General features: G+C 43.5%; 1 protein-coding gene across 2 annotated transcripts in view; it reads right to left on the bottom strand.

Moving 5' to 3' along the window:
- The window catches only part of LOC139552800 (synapsin-2-like), a 274,172-nt gene extending 251,527 nt beyond the window's left edge, over window positions 1-22,645 (bottom strand). For both annotated transcript variants that reach the window (XR_011670537.1, XM_071364849.1), the window contains exon 1: window positions 21,112-22,645. Coding sequence is in view for 1 of the 2 variants with exons in the window: in XM_071364849.1 (XP_071220950.1) it covers window positions 21,112-21,506 (395 nt within the window). In the remaining variant the exon portion in view is untranslated. The remainder of the gene's footprint in view (window positions 1-21,111) is intronic.
- Window positions 22,646-24,053: the final 1,408 nt, after the last annotated feature.

Here is a 24,053-nt window from a genome sequence, read left to right as displayed (position 1 = left end):
TTTCAGGGGAAGGGGGTATATCTGACCTCCATCATCTAGGACGTGACAATGGTTAATATATCAATGATGTCGCTCTTGCTGATTCTCTGATCCACCTCTACACAGACGACACCATTTTGTATACTTCTGGCCCTTCTTTGGACACTGTGCTAACTAACCTCCAGACAACCTTCAACGACATACAACATTCCTTCCGTGGCCTCCAACTGCTTTTAAATGCTAGTAAAACTAAGTACATGCTCTTCAACCGATTGCTGCCCACACCTGCACGCACGACAAGCATCACTACTCTAGATGGTTCTGACTTGGAATATGTGGACAACTATAAATACCTAGGTGTCTGGTTAGACTGTAAACTCGCCTTCCAGACACACATTAAGCATCTCTAATCCAAAATTAAATCTAGAATCGGCTTCCTTTTTCGCAACAAAGGACATGTTGACAAACATACCCTCGTAAAACTGACTATCCTACCAATCCTTGACTTCGACGATGTCATTTACAAAATAACCCCCAACACTCTACTCAGCAAACTGGATGCAGTCTATCACAGTGCCATCTGTTTTATCACCAAAGCCCCATATACCACCCACCACTGCGAACTGTATGCTCTTGTTGGCTGGCCCTCACTACATATCCATCGCCAAACCCACTGGCTCCAGGCCATCTATGAGTCTTTGCTAGGTAAAGCCACGCCTTATCTCAGCTTACTGGTCACCATAGCAACACCCACCCGTAGCACACGCTCCAGCAGGTATATCTCACTGGTCATCCCCAAAGCCAATTCTTACTTTGGCCACCTTTCCTTACAGTTCTCTGCTGCCAATGACTGGAACGAATTGCAAAAATCTCTGAAGCTGGAGACTTATATCTCCCTCTCTAACTTTAAGCATCAGCTGTCTGAGCAGCTTACCGATCACTGTACCTGTACACAGCCAATCTGTAAATTGCACACCCGACTACCCCATCCCCATATTATTACTTACCCTCTTGCTCTTTTGCTCTCCAGTATCTCTAAATAAATCAAATCTTATTGGTCACATACACATGGTTAGCAGATGTTAATGGTCACATACACATGGTTAGCAGATGTTACTGGTCACATACACATGGTTAGCAGATGTTAATGGTCACATACACATGGTTAGCAGATGTTACTGGTCACATACACATGGTTAGCAGATGTTAATGGTCACATACACATGGTTAGCAGATGTTATTGGTCACATACACATGGTTAGCAGATGTTAATGGTCACATACACATGGTTAGCAGATGTTAATGGTCACATACACATGGTTAGCAGATGTTATTGGTCACATACACATGGTTAGCAGATGTTAATGGTCACATACACATGGTTAGCAGATGTTACTGGTCACATACACATGGTTAGCAGATGTTAATGCGAGTGTAGCGCAATGCTTGTGCTTCTAGTTCCGACCATGCAGTAATATCTAACACGTAATCTAACCTAAGAATTTCACAACTACTACCTTATACACACAAGTGTCAAAGAATGAATAAAAATATGTACATATTTGCATATCATATTTGCACATTGTACATACTTGCACATCATCATCTGCACATCCATCACTCCAGTATTAATGCTAAATTGTAATTATTTTCGCCTCTAAGGGCTATTTATTGCCTACCTCCCTACTCTTCTACATTTGCACACACTGTACATAGATTTTTCTATTTTTATTTTATTTTGTGTTATTGACTGTATGTTTGTGTATTCCATGTGTAACCCTGTGTTGTCTGTTCACACTGCTTGGCTTTATCTTGGCCAGGTCACAGTTGTAAATGAGAAACTTGTTTTCAACTGGCCTACCTGGTTAAATAAAGGTGAAAAGAAAATCTCCCCATTTCTGCCCTTTTTTTTGCTCAGTTTTGCAGGCCTTCTCATACAGCTGCAACTGTATATGCATTTGTAAATCAAGACCTCTCTGGGCTCTGGGATGGTGCAAATGTTGAGAATCTGAGTCTATGGTTGTTGTGGGGGAAAATGGTTGTGTGTGTGTGTCCCACAACTGTTGAGAGGGTGTAAACGATGTTAGGGACAATATAGGATGATTCACAATAATTGTTTGCTAATATAATAATTGCTTGCCTTAATGTAATTTTGGTAATGGTGAGAGTGTCACGCTCGTCGTATGGTGCAGCGTGGTGAGCCGTACATTCTTCCTTTATTTGCAAATGTCCCCAACAAAACAATAATACAACAAAAACGAACGTGAAGCTCCGTAAGGCTATACTTGCACAAACGAAGACAACTACCCACAACTACCAAAAGGAAAAAAGGCTGCCTAAGTATGATTCCCAATCAGAGACAACGATAGACAGCTGTCCCTAATTGAGAACCATACCCGGCCAAAACATCGAAACAAACAGAATGCCCACCCCAAATCACACCCTGACCTAACCAAATAGAGAAATAAAACGGCTCTCTAAGGTCAAGGCGTGACAGAGAGGTAAAAATGATTTGCATAAATTGCTGACATTACTACAAATATTAATAGCTAATTATTGAAAATTAGAAACAGGATAAAAAATATATATACAGTGGGGCAAAAAAGTATTTAGTCAGCCACCAATTGTGCAAGTTCTCCCACTTAAAAAGATGAGAGGCCTGTAATTTTCATCATAGGTACACTTCAACTATGACAGACAAAATGAGAAAAAAAATTCCAAAATATCACATTGTAGGACTTTTAATGAATTTATTAGCAAATTATGGTGGAAAATAAGTATTTGGTCACCTACAAACAAGCAAGATTTCTGGCTCTCACAGACCTGTAACTTCTTCTTTAAGAGGCTCCTCTGTCCTCCACTCGTTACCTGTATTAATGGCACCTGTGAGCAAGGAGGCCTACAAACCTGACTCAGTTACACCAGCTCTGTCAGGAGGAATTGGCCAAAATTCACCCAACTTATTGTGGGAAGCTTGTGGAAGGCGACCCGAAATGTTTGACCCAAGTTAAACAATTTAAAGGCAATGCTACCAAATATTAATTGAGTGTATGTGAACTTCTGACCCACTGGGAATGTGATGAAAGAAATAAAAGCTGAAATAAATCGTTCTCTCTACTACTATTCTGACATTTCACATTCTTAAAAAAAAGTGGTGATCCTAAGACGGAATTTTTACTAGGATTAAATGTCAGGAATTGTTAAAAACGTATGTATTTGGCTAAGGTGTATGTAAACTTTCGACGTCAACTATATACACTGCTCAAAAAAATAAAGGGAACACTTAAACAACACAATGCAACTCCAAGTCAATCACACTTCTGTGAAATCAAACTGTCCACTTAGGAAGCAACACTGATTGACAATAAATTTCACATGCTGTTGTGCAAATGGAATAGACAACAGGTGGAAATTATAGGCAATTAGCAAGACACCCCCAATAAAGGAGTGGTTCTGCAGGTGGTGACCACAGACCACTTCTCAGTTCCTATGCTTCCTGGCTGATGTTTTGGTCAATTTTGAATGCTGGCGGTGCTTTCACTCTAGTGGTAGCATGAGACGGAGTTTACAACCCACACAAGTGGCTCAGGTAGTGCAGCTCATCCAGGATGGCACATCAATGCGAGCGGTGGCAAGAAGGTTTGTTGTGTCTGTCAGCGTAGTGTCCAGAGCATGGAGGCGCTACCAGGAGACAGGCCAGTACATCAGGAGACGTGGAGGAGGCCGTAGGAGGGCAACAACCCAGCAGCAGGACCGCTACCTCCGCCTTTGAGCAGGAGGAGCACTGCCAGAGCCCTGCAAAATGACCTCCAGCAGGCCACAAATGTGCATGTGTCTGCTCAAACGGTCAGAAACAGACTCCATGAGGGTGGTATGAGGGCCCGACGTCCACAGGTGGGGGTTGTGCTTACAGCCCAACACCGTGCAGGACGTTTGGCATTTGCCAGAGAACACCAAGATTGGCAAATTCGCCACTGGCGCCCTGTACTCTTCACAGATGAAAGCAGGTTCACACTGAGCACGTGACAGACGTGACAGAGTCTGGAGACGCCGTGGAGAACCTTCTGCTGCCTGCAACATCCTCCAGCATGACCGGTTTGGCGGTGGGTCAGTCATGGTGTGGGGTGGCATTTCTTTGGGGGGCCGCACAGCCCTCCATGTGCTCGCCAGAGGTAGCCTGACTGCCATTAGGTACTGAGATGAGATCCTCAGACCCCTTGTGAGACCATATGCTGGTGCGGTTGGCCCTGGGTTCCTCCTAATGCAAGACGATGCTAGACCTCATGTGGCTGGAGTGTGTCAGCAGTTCCTGCAAGAGGAAGGCATTGATGCTATGGACTGGCCCGCCCGTTCCCCAGACCTGAATCCAATTGAGCACATCTGGGACATCATGTCTCGCTCCATCCACCAACGCCACGTTGCACCACAGACTGTCCAGGAGTTGGCGGATGCTTTAGTCCAGGTCTGGGAGGAGATGCCTCAGGAGACCATCCGCCACCTCATCAGGAGCATGCCCAGGCGTTGTAGGGAGGTCATACAGGCACGTGGAGGCCACACACACTACTGAGCCTCATTTTGACTTGTTTTAAGGACATTACATCAAAGTTGGATCAGCCTGTAGTGTGGTTTTCCACTTTAATTTTGAGTTTGACTCCAAATCCAGACCTCCATGGGTTGATACATTTGATTTCCATTGATCATTTTTGTGTGATTTGGTTGTCAGCACATTCAACTATGTAAAGAAAAAAGTATTTAATAAGAATATTTCATTCATTCAGATCTAGGATGTGTTATTTTAGTGTTCCCTTTATTTTTTTGAGGAGTGTATATATATATATAATACAAATTGAGGTGAGGGCGATGGAAATGCATTTGGCGGTTGATCTGCTTCTGTTCTGTGTGCTCTTTTTGAAGGATGGGTTGGGAGTGGTCTGCTGGGCATTGGGATGAATACCCAACTCGGGATGAGGGGTTGTAGCAGGTGGAAAAGTGGGGACAAATTGGAGGTTTACTTAGGAGCAATGCAAATATTATGGTACAGCTATATAGACACTCAATCATCATGTTACTTGTGGTATGTTTACAAACATATTTTGATAAATAGAATTGAATCTTGTCTCATTATGGTAAGTGGTGAAATAAGTATAGCCAGTTATTATCTGCTAGGCCATTACAATTATAAGAAAAGACGATCAGTATTTACCTGGCTAAAAGAGAAGGAATATGTGGTCCCGTGTGGCTCAGTTGGTAGAGCATGGCACTTGCAACGTCAGGGTTGTGGGTTCATTCCCCATGGGGGGACCAGGATGAATACGTATGAACTTTCCAATTTGTAAGTCGCTCTGGATAAGAGCGTCTGCTAAATGACTTAAATGTAAATGTAATATAATATCTATTGTTTACAGGAAACTCATTCAACAATTTTAGATTAAGTTTTGTAGAAAAAGGACTGGGGGGGTGAAATATATTTCTCCCATGGGAAAAGAAATTCAAAAGAGTTGATGATATTAATTAACAGTAATTTTGATGTGTGCAAATTGTCCAAACATATCATCATGGTAGATGGATTATTTTAAATATATTTTAAATATGTTATTGGACAATAAACACATATGGCTTATTAACCTGTACGGTCCAAATAATGATGATCCAATTTATATAAGAATTTATCAACTCTACAAGCAACACTAGACTCTATTATTATGATGGGATATTTTAATACGGGTTTAAATACCTCTATGGACCGTAAAGGAAATCACACTACAAACTATCACCCACAGGCACTTAAGGAAATCATGAAGTCATGGATATATTGGAATTAGTGATATATACAGTGGGGAGAACAAGTATTTGATACACTGCCGATTTTGCAGGTTTTCCTACTTACAAAGCATGTAGAGGTCTGTCATTTTTATCATAGGTACACTTCAACTGTGAGAGACGGAATCTAAAACAAAAATCCAGAAAATCACATTGTATGATTTTTAAGTAATTAATTTGCATTTTATTGCATGACATAAGTATTTGATCACCTACCAACCAGTAAGAATTCCGGCTCTCACAGACCTGTTAGTTTTTCTTTAAGAAGCCCTCCTGTTCTCCACTCATTACCTGTATTAACTGCAACTGTTTGAACTCGTTACCTGTATAAAAGACACCTGTCCACACACTCAATCAAACAGACTCCAACCTCTCCACAATGGCCAAGACCAGAGAGCTGTGTAAGGACATCAGGGATAAATTGTAGACCTGTACAAGGCTGGGATGGGCTACAGGACAATAGGCAAGCAGCTTGGTGAGAAGGCAACAACTGTTGGCACAATTATTAGAAAATGGAAGAAGTTCAAGATGACGGTCAATCACCCTCGGTCTGGGGCTCCATGCAAGATCTCACCTCGTGGGGCATCAATGATCATGAGGAATGTGAGGGATCAGCCCAGAACTACACGGCAGGACCTGGTCAATGACCTGAAGAGAGCTGGGACCACAGTCTCAAAGAAAACCATTAGTAACACACTACGCCGTCATGGATTAAAATCCTGCAGCGCACGCAAGGTCCCCCTGCTCAAGCCAGCGCATGTCCAGGCCCGTCTGAAGTTTGCCAATGACCATCTGGATGATCCAGAGGAGGAATGGGAGAAGGTCATGTGGTCTGATGAGACAAAAATAGAGCTTTTTGGTCTAAACTCCACTCGCCGTGTTTGGAGGAAGAAGAAGGATGAGTACAACCCCAAGAACACCATCCCAACCGTGAAGCATGGAGGTGGAAACATCATTCTTTGGGGATGCTTTTCTGCAAAGGGGACAGGACGACTGCACCGTATTGAGGGGAGGATGGATGGGGCCATGTATCGCGAGATCTTGACCAACAACCTCCTTCCCTCAGTAAGAGCATTGAAGATGGGTCGTGGCTGGGTCTTCCAGCATGACAACGACCCGAAACACACAGCCAGGGCAACTAAGGAGTGGCTCCGTAAGAAGCATCTCAAGGTCCTGGAGTGGCCTAGCCAGTCTCCAGACCTGAACCCAATAGAAAATCTTTGGAGGGAGCCGAAAGTCCGTATTGCCCAGCGACAGCCCCGAAACCTGAAGGATCTGGAGAATGGAGGAGGAGTGGGCCAAAATCCCTGCTGCAGTGTGTGCAAACCTGGTCAAGAACTACAGGAAACGTATGATCTCTGTAATTGCAAACTAAGGTTTCTGTACCAAATATTAAGTTCTGCTTTTCTGATGTATCAAATACTTATGTCATGCAATAAAATGCAAATTAATTACTTAAAAATCATACAATGTGATTTTCTGGATTTTTGTTTTAGATTCCTTCTCTCAGAGTTGAAGTGTACCTATGATAAAAATTACAGACCTCTACATGCTTTGTAAGTAGGAAAACCTGCAAAATCGTCAGTGTATCAAATACTTGTTCTCCCCACTGTATATGAACTCAGCAAAAAAAGAAACGTCCTCACTGTCAACTGCGTTTATTTTCAGCAAACTTAACGTGTAAATATTTGTATGAACATAAGATTCAACAACTTAAACAAACTGAACATGTTCCACAGACATGTGACTAACAAAAATGGAATCATGTGTCCCTGAACAAAGGCGGGGTCAAAATCAAAAGTAACAGTCAGTATCTGGTGTGGCCGCCAGCTGCATTAAGTACTGCAGTGCATCTCCTCTTCATGGACTGCAGCAGATTTGCCAGTTCTTGCTGTGAGATGTTACCCCACTCTTCCACCAAGGCACCTGCAAGTTCCTGGACATTTCTGGGGGGAAATGGCCCTAGACCTCACCCTCCGACCCAACAGGTCCCAGACGTGCTCAATGGGATTGAAATCCGGGCTCTTCGCTGGCCATGGCAGAACACTGACATTCCTGTCTTGCAGGAAATCACGCACAGAACAAGCAGTATGGCTGGTGGCATTGTCATGCAGGAGGGTCATGTCAGGATGAGCCTGCAGGAAGGGTACCACATGAGGGAGGAGGATGTCTTCCCTGTAACGCACAGCGTTGAGATTGCCTGCAATGACTTGGCGCTACGGTACGGCTTGATATGCAGTAGCAGAGAGAACAGTCTATGACTACGGTGGCCTTCCTCTGACACCGCCTGGTATAGAGGTCCTGGATAGCAGAAATCTTGCCCCCAGTGATGTACTGGGCCTTTCGCACTACCCTCTGTAGTGCCTTGTGGTTGGAGGCCAAGCAGTTGCCATACCAGGCAGTGATGCAACCAGTCAGGATGCTATTGATGGTGCAGCTGTAAAACCTTTTGACGATCTGAGGACCCATGCCAAATCTTTTCAGTCTCCTGAGGGGGGATAGGTTTTGTCGTGCCCACTTCACGACTGTCTTGGTGTGCTTGGACCATGTTAGTTTGTTGGTGATATGGACGCCAAGGAACTTGAAGCTCTCAACCTGCTCCACTGCAGCCCCGTCGATGAGAATGGGGGAGTGCTCGGTCCTCTTTTTCCTGTAGTCCACAATCATCTCCTTTGTCTTGATCACATTGAGGGAGAGGTTGTTGTCCTTGCACCACACGGCCAGGTCTCTGACCTCCTCCCTATAGGCTGTCTCATTGTTGTCGGGGGTGATCAGGCCTACCACTGTTGTGTCATCGGCAAATTTAATGATGGTATTGGAGTCATGCCTGGTCATGCAGTCATGAGGGAACAGGGAGTACAGGAGGGGGCTGAGCACGCACCCTCGAGGGGCCCCTGTGATGAGGATCAGCATGGAATATGTGTTATTATTACCTACCCTTACCACCTGGGGGCGGACAGTCAGGAAGTCCAGGATCCAGTTGCAGAGGGAGGTGTTTAGTCCCAGGGTCCTTAGCTTATTAATGAGCTTTGACGGCACTATGGTGTTGAACGCTGAGCTGTAGTCAATGAATAGCATTCTCACATAGGTGTTCCTTTTGTCCAGGTGGGAAAGGGCAGTGTGGAGTGCAATAGAGATTGCATCATCTGTGGATCTGTTGGGGTGGTATGCAAATTGGAGTGGGTCTAGGGTTTCTGGGATCATGGTGTTGTGAGCCATGACCAGCCTTTCAAAGCACTTCATGGCTACAGATGTGAGTTCTACGGGTCGGAAGTCATTTATGCAGGTTACCTTAGTGTTCTTGGGTACAGGCACTATGGTGGTCTGCTTAAAACATGTTGGTATTACAGACTCGGACAGGGAGAGTTTGAACATGTCAGTGAAGACACTTTCCAGTTGGTCAGCGCATGCTCGCAGTATATGTCCTGGTAATCCGTATATCCCTGCGGCCTTGTGAATGTTGACCTGTCTAAAGGTCTTACTCACATCGGCTGCGGAGAGCATGATCACACAATCTTCCGGTAGAGCTGGTGCCTCGAAGCGAGCATAGAAGTAGTTTAGCTCGTCTTGTAGGCTCGTGTCACAGGGCAGCTCTCGGCTGTGCGTCCCTTTGTAGTCTGTAATGGTTTGCATGCCCTGCCACATCCGACGAGCGTCAGAGCTGGTGTATTAGTGCGACTAGATTTTGGTCCTTTATTGGCGCTTTGCCTGTTTGATGGTTCGTCGATGGGCATAGCAGGATTTCTTATAAGCTCCCAGGTTAGAGTCCCACTCCTTGAAAGCGGCAGCTCTAGCCTTTAGCTCAGTGCGGATGCTGCCTGTAATCCATGGCTTCTGGTTGGGGTATGTACGTACGGTCACTGTGGGGACGACGTCATCAATGATAGATGTGACATACTCCTCAATGCCATTGGAAGAATCCTGGAACATATTCCAGTTAATTATTTTATCACTGTGCTAGCAAAACAGTCCTGTAGCTTCGCATCTGCTTCATCTGACCACTTTTTTATTGATCTAGTCACTGATGCTTCCTGCTTTAATGTTTGCTTGTAAATAGGAATCAGGAGGATGGAATTATGGTCAGATGTGTCAAATGGAGAGAGAGAGCTTTGTATTTGTCTCTGTGTGTGGAGTACAGGTGGTCCAAAGTTGTATTTTCCCTCTGGTGGCACATTTAACATGCTGATAGAAATTTGGTAAAACAAATTAAAGTTTCCCTGCATTAAAGTCCCCGGCTACTAGGAGCACCGCCTCTGGGTGACCATTTTCTTGTTTGCTTATGGCAGACTACAGCTCATTCAATGCTATCTTAGTGCCAACCTCTGACTGAGGTGGTATGTAAAACATTTACATTACATTTAAGTCATTTAGCAGACGCTCTTATCCAGAGCGACTTACAAATTGGTGTATTCACCTTATGAAATCCAGTGGAACAACCACTTTACAATAGTGCATCTAACTCTTTTAAGGGGGAGGGGTGGGGTTAGGAGGATTACTTTATCCTATCCTAGGTATTCCTTAAAGAGGTGGGGTTTCAGGTGTCTCCGGAAGGTGGTGATTGACTCCGCTGACCTGGCGTCGTGAGGGAGTTTGTTCCACCATTGGGGTGCCAGAGCAGCGAACAGTTTTGACTGGGCTGAGCGGGAACTGTACTTCCTCAGAGGTAGGGAGGCGAGCAGCTACGAAGAATACAGATGAACTCTCTCGGTAAGTAGTGTGGTCTACAGCTTATCATAATATACTCTACCTCAGGCGAGCAATAGCTCAAGACTTCCTTAGATATAGTGCACCAGCTGTTATTTACATAAATACATAGTCCGCCGCACCTCGTCTTACTAGCCTCCGCTGTCTATCCTGCCGGTACATCGTTTAACCAGCCAGCTGTATGTTGATATTGTCTTCGTTCAGCCACGACTCCGTGAAGCATAAGATCTTAGTTTTTAATGTCCCGTTGGTAGTTTAATCTTCCACGTTGTCGATTTCATTGTCCAAAGATTGCACGTTTGCTAGCAGAATTGATGGAAGTGGGGATTTATTCGATCGCCTCCTACTCCTCAGAAGGCAGCCCGCTCTCTGGCCCCTCCTTCTCCGCCTCCTCTTCACGCAGATTACTGGGGTAGGGGCCTGTTCCCGAGGGAGCCGTATATGTAACGGCTCTCGTCAGAATGAGTGGACCAAAGCGCAGCGTGGAAAATGTTCATGATTTTATTGATCAAAGAAACACTAGAACAAAGTAACAAAACGAAAGCGAACAGTTCTGTCAGGTAAACAGATACTAAACAGAAAATAACTACCCACAAAACACAGGTGGGAAAAAGGCTGCCTAAGTATGATTCGCAATCAGAGACAACGATAGACAGCTGCCTCTGATTGGGAACCACACTCGGCCAAAAACAAAGAAATAGAAAACATAGAATGCCCACCCAAATCACACCCTGACCTAACCAAATAGAGAAATAAAAAGGCTCTCTAAGGTCAGGGCGTGACACCCCCCAAAGGTGCGGACTCCGGCCGCAAAACCTGACTCTATAGGGGAGGGTCCGGGTGGGTATCTATCCTCGGTGGCGGCTCCGGTTCGGGACGTAGCTCCCGCTCCGCACGCTGATCCCTCCGCTTCCGTGGAACCGGATCGTCGCCGGAGACTCCGGACCATGAATCGTTGCCGGAGGAACTGGACCTTGGATCATCGCCGGAGGCTCCGGACTGCCGACCGCCGCCGGAGGCTCCGGACTGCCGACCGCCACTGGAGGCTCCGGACTTCACACATTTCTGCTGTCAACTTCTGCTAATGCAGCTACTTTTACTGGGGTGCAGCAACATTAAGTTATATACAATAAAAAAGATTACATTACATTTCATAACACTTTCTGTATGAACCCATGAACTGTAACACATTACAATCTTTGAAATTGTTGCATGTAGAGGCTTCTCTGCCTGATGCCAAGCATGGAAGATGTTAATTTATTAACTATTCACCATAGAATGATGATAACATGTGTTTGCTCCAAAGCATGCAGTGGAGAGGAACATTGACTATTGCAGTTGACATTCTGTTGTGCATTACGTTTTACACATTCATCCAAAAAGATGGCGGTGCAGATGGAAACATAACAGTGGGAACTCCATAAACCATTTCATATTCGAATGACGCATGCTAATATTTCTATAGCAAAGTTGTCGCTCTCTCTCCTTCTTTCTCTCGCCCTCCCTCTTTCTCGCTCTCTCTCTCTAGCTCCCTCCCTCCCACTCACACTCTCCCTCCACCTCTGTCTCTCCCTCACCCTTTTTCTCTCACTCTCTGATAACATCATGGCGCAGTGGACTGGAGTAGAGTAGCCCTGAGGAGGTCATGTGACGTTGTCTCAGACTGATGCAGCACGTGTCAGCACTCTGGGCGTCAGGCAGCCGTTTCCCGGGCAACAGAACAGAGTGTGGAACCCCACGGCCTCTTTTCACTTCCCATCAGCGTCTGTTCAGTGTGTGTGTGTGTGTACTGAGAGTCAATGGCATTACAGAGCAAGGTAGAACAGAGCACTGAGTTCTCTCTCTCCGCTATGTCTCACTAGCAGGAGGAAATGTAATTATTTACCCAGCAGGTCTTGCAGCTAGGAGCCAAATTGTGTTGTGTCCTCCGGTTAATCAGCGTACTTTAATACCTAAAATAGATTCCCTGTCATTTCATATGAAACTCAGGGATGGTTTTATATTTGAGAGGGATCTGAAAAACAACAGGGACACAGAGCTGGTACATGATGGCTGCATCTTGCATCTTGCCATCTTTATGTAATACATGTATCACTAGCCACTTTAAACAATGCCACTTTTATATGTTTACATACCCTACATTACTCATCTCATATGTATATACTGTACTCTATACCATCTACTGCATCTTGCCTATGCCGTTCGGTACCATCACTCATTCATATATCTTTATGTACATATTCTTCATCCCTTTACACTTGTGTGTATAAGGTAGTTGTTGTGGAATTGTTAGGTTAGATTACTTGTTGGTTATTACTGCATTGTCGGAACTAGACGCACAAGCATTTCGCTACTCTCGCATTAACATCTGCTAAAGTCCACAAGATAAAGTCCACAATCATCTCCTTTGTTTTGTTGACGTTGAGTGTGAGGTTATTTTCCTGACACCACACTCCGAGGGCCCGCACCTCCTCCCTGTAGGCCGTCTCGTCGTTGTTGGTAATCAAGCCTACCACTGTAGTGTCATCCGCAAACTTGATGATTGAGTTGGAGGCGTGCATGGCCACGCAGTCGTGGGTGAACAGGGAGTACAGGAGAGGGCTCAGAACGCACCCTTGTGGGGCCCCAGTGTTGAGGATCAGCGGGGTGGAGATGTTGTTACCTACCCTCACCACCTGGGGGCGGCCCGTCAGGAAGTCCAGGACCCAGTTGCACAGGGCGGGGTCGAGACCCAGGGTCTCGAGCTTGATGACGAGTTTGGAGGGTACTATGGTGTTAAATGCTGAGCTGTAGTCGATGAACAGCATTCTCACATAGGTATTCCTCTTGTCCAGATGGGTTAGGGCAGTGTGCAGTGTGGTTGCGATTGCGTCGTCTGTGGACCTATTGGGTCGGTAAGCAAATTGAAGTGGGTCTAGGGTGTCAGGTAGGGTGGAGGTGATATGGTCCTTGACTAGTCTCTCAAAGCACTTCATGATGACGGAAGTGAGTGCTACGGGGCGGTAGTCGTTTAGCTCAGTTACCTTAGCTTTCTTGGGAACAGGAACAATGGTGGCCCTCTTGAAGCATGTGGGAACAGCAGACTGGGATAAGGATTGATTGAATATGTCCTTAAACACACCAGCCAGCTGGTCTGCGCATGCTCTGAGGACGTGGCTGGGAATGCCGTCTGGGCCTGCAGCCTTGCGAGGGTTAAGACGTTTAAATGTTTTACTCACCTCGGCTGCAGTGAAGGAGAGCCCGCAGGTTTTGGTAGCGGGCCATGTCAGTGGCACTGTATTGTCCTCAAAGCGAGCAAAAAAGTTATTTAGTCTGTCTGGGAGCAAGACATCCTGGTCCGCGACGGGGCTGGTTTTCTTTTTGTAATCCGTGATTGACTCTAGACCCTGCCACATACCTCTTGTGTCTGAGCTGTTGAATTGCGACTCTACTTTGTCTCTATACTGGGACTTAGCTTGTTTGATTGCCTTGCGGAGGGAATAGCTACACTGTTTGTATTCGGTCATGTTTCCGGTCACCTTGCCCTGGTTAAAAGCAGTGGTTCGCGCTTTCAGTTTCACGCAAATGCTGCCATCAATCCACGGTTTCTGGTTTGGGAATGTTTTAATCGTTGCTGTGGGTACGACATCGTCAATGCACTTTCTAATGAACTCGCTCACCGAATCAGCGTATTCGTCAATGTTGTTGTTGGACGCAATGCGGAACATATCCCAATCCACGTGATCGAAGCAGTCTTGAAGCGTGGAATCAGATTGGTCGGACCAGCGTTGAACAGACATGAGCGCGGGAGCTTGCTGTTTTAGTTTCTGTTTGTAGGCTGGAAGCAACAAAATGAAGTCGTGGTCAGCTTTTCCGAAAGGAGGGCGGGGGATGGCCTTATATGCGTCGCGGAAGTTAGTATAACAATGAACCAAGGTTTTACCAGCCCTGGTAGCACAATCGATATGCTGATAGAATTTAGGGAGTTTTGTTTTCAGATTAGCCTTGTTAAAATCCCCAGCTACGATGAATGCAGCCTCAGGGTGTGTGGTTTCCAGTTTACAAAGAGTCAGATAAAGTTCGTTCAGGGCCATCGATGTGTCTGCTTGGGGGGGAATATATACGGCTGTGATTATAATCGAAGAGAATTCCCTTGGTAGATAATGCGGTCGACATTTGATTGTGAGGAATTCTAAATCAGGTGTCTACTTCCGGCGCCGACCGAGATGGCCGCCTCGCTTCGCGTTCCTAGGAAAATATGCAGTATTTTGTTTTTTTATGTGTTATTCCTTACATTGGTACCCCAGGTAATCTTAGGTTTCATTACATACAGTCGGGAGGAACTACTGAATATAAGAGCAACCTCAACTCACCATCGTTACAACCAGGAATATGACTCTCCCGAAGCGGATCCTGTGTTTTGCCTTCCACCCAATACAATGGATCTGATCCCAGCCGGCGACCCTAAACAACGACGCCGTAAAAGGGGCAAACGAAGCGGTCTCCTGGTCAGGCTTCGGAGACGGGCACATCGCGCTCCACTCCCTAGCATACTACTCGCCAATGTCCAGTCTCTTGACAATAAGGTTGATGAAATCCGAGCAAGGGTAACATTCCAGAGAGACATCAGAGATTGTAACGTTCTTTGCTTCACGGAAACATGGCTCACTCGAGAGACGCTAACGGAGTCGGTGCAGCCAGCTGGTTTCTTCACGCATCGCGCCGACAGAAACAAACATCTTTCTGGTAAGAAGAGGTGCGGGGGTGTATGCCTTATGATTAACGAGACGTGGTGTGATCATAACAACATACAGGAACTCAAGTCATTCTGTTCACTGTGTAACATAATGTGACATATCACCCGTGTTTCACCGTGTAACATATTGTGACATATCACCCGTGTTTCACTGTGTAACATAATGTGACATATCACCCGTGTTTCACTGTGTAACATAATGTGACATATCACCCGTGTTTCACTTTATTACCTGTTCAGGAGTCTTATGGCTTATGTAGCTTAATGTGACATCACTGTTTCACTGTGTAACATAATGTGTTACAATAATGTAATAATAACAATAATAATGTGTATAATAATAATAATAATTACAATAATAATGTGACATATCACCCGTGTTTCACTGTGTAGCTTAATGTGACTTCACTGTGTAACATAATGTGACATATCACCCGTGTTTCACTGTGTAGCTTAATGTGACATCACTGTTTCACTGTGTAACATAATGTGACACATTGCCCGTGTTTCACTGTGTAACATAATGTGACATCACTGTTTCACTGTGTAACATAATGTGACATATCACTCGTGTTTCACTGTGTAACATAATGTGACATATCACCCGTGTTTCACTGTGTAACATAATGTGACATATCACCCGTGTTTCACTGTGTAGCTTAATGTGACATATCACCCGTGTTTCACTGTGTAACATAATGTGACATCACTGTTTCACTGTGTAACATAATGTGACATATCACCCTTGTTTCACTGTGTAACATAATGTGACATATCACCCGTGTTTCACTGTGTAGCTTAATGTGACATATCACCCGTGTTTCACTGTGTAGCTTAATGTGACATCACTGTGTAACATAATGTGACATAGCACTGTGTTTCACGGTGTAACATAATGTGACATGACTGTGTTCCACTTTGTAACATGACGTGAATCAGATGATGGATTGAACGATTACCTGAATGCAATGGGAAGGCCTTCGTTATGAAAAATCATAAACACAAAAACGACAGGCTGCATGACATCAGCAGCCTGGTGGTACAAAATAGCATAACTGGTGTATTTTAACACCAATAAATCTGTTTTAAAAATGTATTTAATATATGTCAATCTAGCAAACCAGGCAATTAAAAGCAACATTCTAAACAAAGTGTTGATTCGTTTCTAGCTTGTTAGCTAGCTAGCTAATGCTAAATTAGCTGGCTAGGTAGTTCAAATAATGACCATATCATATACAGTTGAAGTCGGAAGTTTACATACACTTAGGTTGGAGTCATTAAAACTTGTTTTTCAATCACTCCACGGATCCTCTGTATAACAGGACATCTCTCTATCCTCTTTAGAACACAACATAATATGTCTCTATACTCTTTATAACATTGCATGTCTCTATCCTCTTTATAACTACAGAGGGTAGTGTGTACGGCCCAGTACATCACTGGGGCTAAGCTGCCTGCCATCCAGGACCTCTACACCAGGCGCTGTCAGAGGAAGGCCCTAAAAATTGTCAAAGACCCCAGCCACCCCAGTCATAGACTGTTCTCTCTACTACCGCATGGCAAGTGGTACCGGAGTGCCAAGTCTAGGACAAAAAAGCTTCACAAAAGTTTTTACCCCCAAGCCATAAGACTCCTGAACAGGTAATAAATTGGCTACCCGGACTATTTGCATTGTGTGCCCCCCCCAACCCCTCTTTGGACGCTGCTGCTACTCTCTGTTTATCATATATGCATAGTCACTTTAACTATACATTCCTGTACATACTACCTCAATTGGGCCGACCAACCTGTGCTCCCGCACATTGGCTAACCGGGCTATCTGCATTGTTTTATAATATAACATATCTCTATCCTCTTCATAATATAACACATCTCTCTATCCTTTATATGAAATAACATGTCTCTATCCTCTTTATAACATTACAGAATATATATCTATCCTCTTTAGTATATAACTTCTCTATCCTCTTTATAACACAGCATCTATCTATCCTCTTTATAACACAGCATCTATCTATCCTCTTTATAACATAGCATCTATCTATCCTCTTTATAACATAGCATCTATCTATCCTCTTTATAACATAGCATCTATCTATCCTCTTTATAACATAGCATCTATCTATCCTCTTTATAACATAGCATCTCTATATGCTCTTTATAACATAGCATCTATCTATCCTCTTTATAACATAGCATCTCTATATGCTCTTTATAACATATCATCTCTCTATCCTCTTTATAACACAGCATCTCTCTATCCTCTTTATAACATAGCATCTATCTATCCTCTTTATAACACAGCATCTCTCTATCCTCTTTATAACATAGCATCTATCTATCCTCTTTATAACATAGCATCTATCTATCCTCTTTATAACATAGCATCTATCTATCCTCTTTATAACATAGCATCTATCTATCCTCTTTATAACATAGCATCTATCTATCCTCTTTATAACATAGCATCTATCTATCCTCTTTATAACACAGCATCTATCTATCCTCTTTATAACACAGCATCTATCTATCCTCTTTATAACATAGCATCTCTCTATCCTCTTTATAACATAGCATCTATCTATCCTCTTTATAACATAGCATCTATCTATCCTCTTTATAACATAGCATTTATCTATCCTCTTTATAACATAGCATCTATCTATCCTCTTTATAACATAGCATCTCTATATGCTCTTTATAACATAGCATCTCTCTATCCTCTTTATAACACAGCATCTATCTATCCTCTTTATAACATAGCATCTCTATGTGCTCTTTATAACATAGCATATATCTATCCTCTTTATAACATAGCATCTCTATATGCTCTTTATAACATAGCATCTATCTATCCTCTTTATAACATAGCATCTCTATATGCTCTTTATAACATAGCATCTCTATATCCTCTTTATAACATAGCATCTATCTATCCTCTTTATAACACAGCATCTATCTATCCTCTTTATAACACAGCATCTATCTATCCTCTTTATAACACAGCATCTCTCTATCCTCTTTATAACATAGCATCTCTATATCCTCTTTATAACATAGCATCTATCTATCCTCTTTATAACACAGCATCTCTATATCCTCTTTATAACATCTATCTATCCTCTTTATAACACAGCATCTATCTATCCTCTTTATAACATAGCATCTCTATATCCTCTTTATAACACAGCATCTCTATATGCTCTTTATAACATAGCATCTCTATATCCTCTTTATAACATAGCATCTCTATCCTCTTTATAACATAGCATCTATCTATCCTCTTTATAACATAGCATCTATCTATCCTCTTTATAACATAGCATCTATCTATCCTCTTTATAACATAGCATCTATCTATCCTCTTTATAACACAGCATCTCTATATGCTCTTTATAACATAGCATCTCTATATGCTCTTTATAACATAGCATCTCTATCCTCTTTATAACATAGAATCTATCTATCCTCTTTATAACATAGCATCTATCTATCCTCTTTATAACACAGCATCTCTCTATCGTCTTTATAACATAGCATCTATCTATCCTCTTTATAACATAGCATCTATCTATCCTCTTTATAACATAGCATCTCTATATGCTCTTTATAACATAGCATCTATCTATCCTCTTTATAACACAGCATCTCTCTATCGTCTTTATAACATAGAATCTATCTATCCTCTTTATAACACAGCATCTATCTATCCTCTTTATAACATAGCATCTATCTATCCTCTTTATAACATAGCATCTATCTATCCTCTTTATAACACAGCATCTCTCTATCCTCTTTATAACATCTCTTTGTCCTCTTTATAACATAGCATCTATCTATACTCTTCATAACATAGCATCTATCTATCCTCTTTATAACACAGCATCTATCTATCCTCTTTATAACACAGCATCTATCTATCCTCTTTATAACACAGCATCTATCTATCCTCTTTATAACACAGCATCTCTATATCCTCTTTATAACATAGCATCTATCTATCCTCTTTATAACACAGCATCTATCTATCCTCTTTATAACACAGCATCTATCTATCCTCTTTATAACACAGCATCTATCTATCCTCTTTATAACACAGCATCTATCTATCCTCTTTATAACACAGCATCTATCTATCCTCTTTATAACATAGCATCTACCTATCCTCTTTATAACATAGCATCTCTCTGTCCTCTTTATAACATAGCATCTCTCTATCCTCTTTATAACACAGCATCTCTCTATCCTCTTTATAACACAGCATCTCTCTGTCCTCTTTATAACATAGCATCTCTCTATCCTCTTTATAACATAGCATCTCTATATGCTCTTTATAACATAGCATCTATCTATCCTCTTTATAACATAGCATCTCTCTATCCTCTTTATAACACAGCATCTCTCTGTCCTCTTTATAACATAGCATCTATCTATCCTCTTTATAACATATCATCTATCTATCCTCTTTATAACATAGCATCTCTCTATCCTCTTTATAACACAGCATCTCTCTATCCTCTTTATAACACAGCATCTCTATATCCTCTTTATAACATAGCATCTCTCTATCCTCTTTATAACATAGCATCTCTCTATCCTCTTTATAACATAGCATCTCTCTATCCTCTTTATAACACAGCATCTCTCTATCCTCTTTATAACACAGCATCTCTCTATCCTCTTTATAACACATCATCTCTCTATCCTCTTTATAACATAGCATCTCTCTATCCTCTTTATAACATAGCATCTATCTATCCTCTTTATAACATAGCATCTATCTATCCTCTTTATAACATAGCATCTATCTATCCTCTTTATAACATAGCATCTATCTAGCCTCTTTATAACACAGCATCTCTATCCTCTTTATAACACAGCATCTCAATCCTCTTTATAACACAACATCTCTCTATCCTCTTTATAACATAACATCTCTCTATCCTCTTAATAACATAGCATCTATCTATCATCTTCATAACATCTCTCTGTCCTCTTTATAACATGTCACTATCCTCTCTATAACATGTCTCTGTCCTTAACATCTCTCTGTCCTCTTTATAACATGTCACTATCCTCTCTATAACATGTCTCTGTCCTTAACATCTCTCTGTCCTCTTTATAACATGTCACTATCCTCTCTATAACATGTCTCTGTCCTTAACATCTCTCTGTCCTCTTTATAACATGTCACTATCCTCTCTATAACATGTCTCTGTCCTTAACATCTCTCTGTCCTCTTTATAACATGTCACTATCCTCTCTATAACATGTCTCTGTCCTTAACATCTCTCTGTCCTCTTTATAACATGTCACTATCCTCTCTATAACATGTCTCTGTCCTTAACATCTCTCTGAGCCCAGAGCTAGCAGGGTGCTGTTGATTCCCGGGGAATAGAGTGGTAGCTGTGTGTTGAAGTAGTAGAACCATCTGACTATCAAGCTTCAAACACTGATTTCAACATGGGAAAAGGGAAAAGGAAATAGGATGTATGCATGTAATAGAATATCATTGTCAATGCTCAGTGCTCAGTGCTCACACACCTCAGAAGCATCTTGTGCAGTCATATTTTACTGTTGTCCAACCTAATCCTAAATCAATCCAAGCTGATCCCGCAGCTCACCAGTGAGACCTGACATTACATTTACATTTCAGACATTTAGCAGACACTCTAATTCAGAGCAACTTACATTAAGACAGATATAACAACAAACCCAACTCCAACATCAATCTGAGGGTGTATTCTGATCCATAATGTTATCCCTAAGCCCTGTGCAGGTTCCTACTGCCCTATTGGAATCCACCCTGACTGTTCTCGTATAGCCAACAGGATACTGATTTGTTGAGTCATGCCATCCAGGTGTCCACTCACCACACAATCTGCTGCTCGTCGATGACCAGCAGTATCTTAAATCTCATGGAGACAGGACCAGGCCCGGGTGCTGGGTTCTGATCCACCAAGCCAGCTGACACTGCTGTCTGTTTTACCACGTTAGTGATGGAACTCAGGGAGGTCAGGGAGCTGAAGAACCCAGAGCCTGAAGAGGGGGCCGGGGCTGGGGCAGGCTGGGGCCCACACTCTGGAGCTGGGGGGTCAGTGTTGGGGGCTGGTGCTGGAACTTGTCCTGGGGATGTGGCTGTGACTCCTGGGGTGGCTGTAGAGGGGGGAGGCGGTGGAGGGTCAGATCTCTGGAGGTCTGTCATGTAGCCGTTAGGAAGATTAGCTATAAAGCTGCTGTCAGACAACCGGCGACGCAGGAAATTCATGGTAGCGGTTAAGAGAGAGCTGACAGAGGGATTTGAGAGAAAGAGCTAGTCGGCTGGAGAGAGCTTTGCAAGTGGAGTGGAGAGCTATCGGATGGTCGGATGGAGAAAGCTGTACTATCGGAGTGGAGAGCTATGTATGAGGGTTGTTGCTGCTAGTGGATCCTGGAGAGCTGGATGAGGCTCCTGCACGGCGTGGTGGTGTAGCAGAGGCTCTAGTCCAGTCTTCTAGCTCTCCACACCACAGAGAAGAGATGCTTGTTTCCCCCTCCGAGCTTCACCAGCTTCTCCTATGGAATGTTGTGGTGTGTTTATGTGTGTGCAGGGTGTGTATGTGGTGATGCTGTCCCCCGATAAGGTACTGGTGGTATCTAGGCTACTCTGCCTGTCCCCATCAGCGACAGAAAGCTGAATGCCTGCAAGAGATGATTTCACTCTGCCTCTCGTCCTCTTTCTGCTTCTCTCTCGCTCTCTCTGTAGCTCTGCTCTCTCCTTCTCTGCCTCTCTCTCTCTCTCTGCCTCTCTCTCTGCCTCTCCTCCACCTCTCTCCTGCACCTCTCTCTCTCTCTGCCTCTCCTCCACCTCTCTCCTGCACCTCTCTCTCTCTCTGCCTCTCATGCACCTCTCGCTCTCTCCTCCACCACCTAAATCGCTCTCTCTTTCTCAATCTCTCTCCTCCACCTCTTTCTCCTCCACCACCTCTCTCTCTCTCAATCTCTCCTCCTTTTCTCTCTCTCTGCTGCTCTATCTCTCCTCCTCCTTTCTGTAGTATGTATGGTGGTTGGTTGGTTGTCACCCTCCCCCTCTCTCAATTGCATTCAATTCTATCTCTCTCCCCCTCTATCTCTCTTCCTCTCTGTAGTATGTATGGTGGTTGGCTGTCCCCCTCCCCCTCTCTCTCAATTCGTTTCAATTCTCCCTCTCTCTCAATCTCTCTCCTTACCCCCCCCTCTCTCTCTCTGCCGCTCTATCTCTATTCCTCTCCATAATATGTATTCTTGTTTGCTGTCCCCCTCCCCCTCTCGCTCATCATAGCTATGTGACGCAGCTCTGTGTACTGCAGCCTCTGAAGTGTTAGGGTTACAGGGAGGGAAGCTTAGTGTAGAGTAGTGTAGCTTCTGAAAGGGTTTCCAGTCAATGTGAATGTGTATAGAGAGGGAGGTGCAGTGTTACTTACGCACCGAGACTCCACTCTACTCTGCTGTGACGGCTTCCCTCTCTGTCTCTCTCCCTATTCCTCCCCCTCTTCTTTTTTTAGCCTCATACTAAACATGAAAGCCATTGGAAACAGTGGTAGGCTGAATTTAATTTTTTGGGTGATGGTTCGTCCTCGGGGTTTTGCCTGCCATATCAGTTCTGTTATACTCACAGACATTAGTTTAACAGTTTTAGAGTGTTTTCTATCCAAATCGACCAATTATATGCATATCCTAGCTTCTGGGCCTGAGTAACAGGCAGTTTACTTTGGGAATGCTTTTCATCCGGACATCAAAATACTGCCCCCTAGCCCAAAGAGGTTAAGGGTTAGGGGTTGGTGTAGGGCTAGGGGTTAGGGGGTTGGTGTTAGGGTTAGGTTTTTGTTTTTGTTTAACTTCTTATGGCTGCAGGGGCAGTATTGAGTAGCTTGGATAAAAGGTGCCCATTTCAAACGGCCTCGTACTCAATTCTTGCTCGTACAATATGCATATTATTATTACTATTGGATAGAAAACACTCTCACGTTTCTAAAACCGTTTGAATTATATCTGTGAGTAAAACAGAACTCATTTTGCAGCAAACTTCCTGTCAGAAAGTGAAAAATATGAAATCGAGGCTCTGTTCCAGGGCCTGCCTATAAATGTGCTTGAAATCTATTAGTATACATGCACTTCATACGCCTTCCACTAGATGTCAATAGGCTGTGAGAGGTGAAATGGGGTTTCTAGGTATTTCTATGGTCAAAAGAGAGAGCTTGGAATGACATGACCCCCGAATTCCTTTGTTCAGGAAGCGCATAAAGGTCATCAGTATTGGCTTCTGAAAAGCATTCGCTATAGACGTCTAATATCTCCGGCTTTGATTTTATTTGATAAATGTGATAATATCATCGTAAAGGGTGGCGCAGTGGTCTAGGGCACTGCATCGCAGTGCTAGCTGCGCCACCAGAGTCTCTGGGTTCGCGCCCAGCCTCTGTCGCAGCCGGCCGCAACCGGGAGATCCGTGGGGCGACGCACAATTGGCATAGCGTCGTCCGGGTTAGGGAGGGTTTGGCCGGTAGGGAGGGTTTGGCCGGTAGGGATATCCTTGTCTCAGTATGTAAAAAAATGTAATAAAATGTATGCACTCTACTGTAAGTCGCTCTGGATAAGAGCGTCTGCTCTTGGCCGGTAGGGATATCCTTGTCTCAGTATGTAAAAATGTATGCACTCTACTGTAAGTCGCTCTGGATAAGAGCGTCTGCTAAATGACTAAAATGTAAAAAATGTAAAGTATGTTTTTTCAATATAGTTTTATCCGATTATTGACATTTTTTCGGGAGTTTAGGCGTTTTGCGTTCTATGCGTTTGGTGA

The sequence above is a fragment of the Salvelinus alpinus genome, chromosome 2 (genome assembly GCF_045679555.1).
Source record: "Salvelinus alpinus chromosome 2, SLU_Salpinus.1, whole genome shotgun sequence".
In the NCBI taxonomy this organism is placed as follows: Eukaryota; Metazoa; Chordata; class Actinopteri; order Salmoniformes; family Salmonidae; genus Salvelinus; species Salvelinus alpinus.
This window is presented reverse-complemented; position numbering and strand designations above follow the sequence as displayed.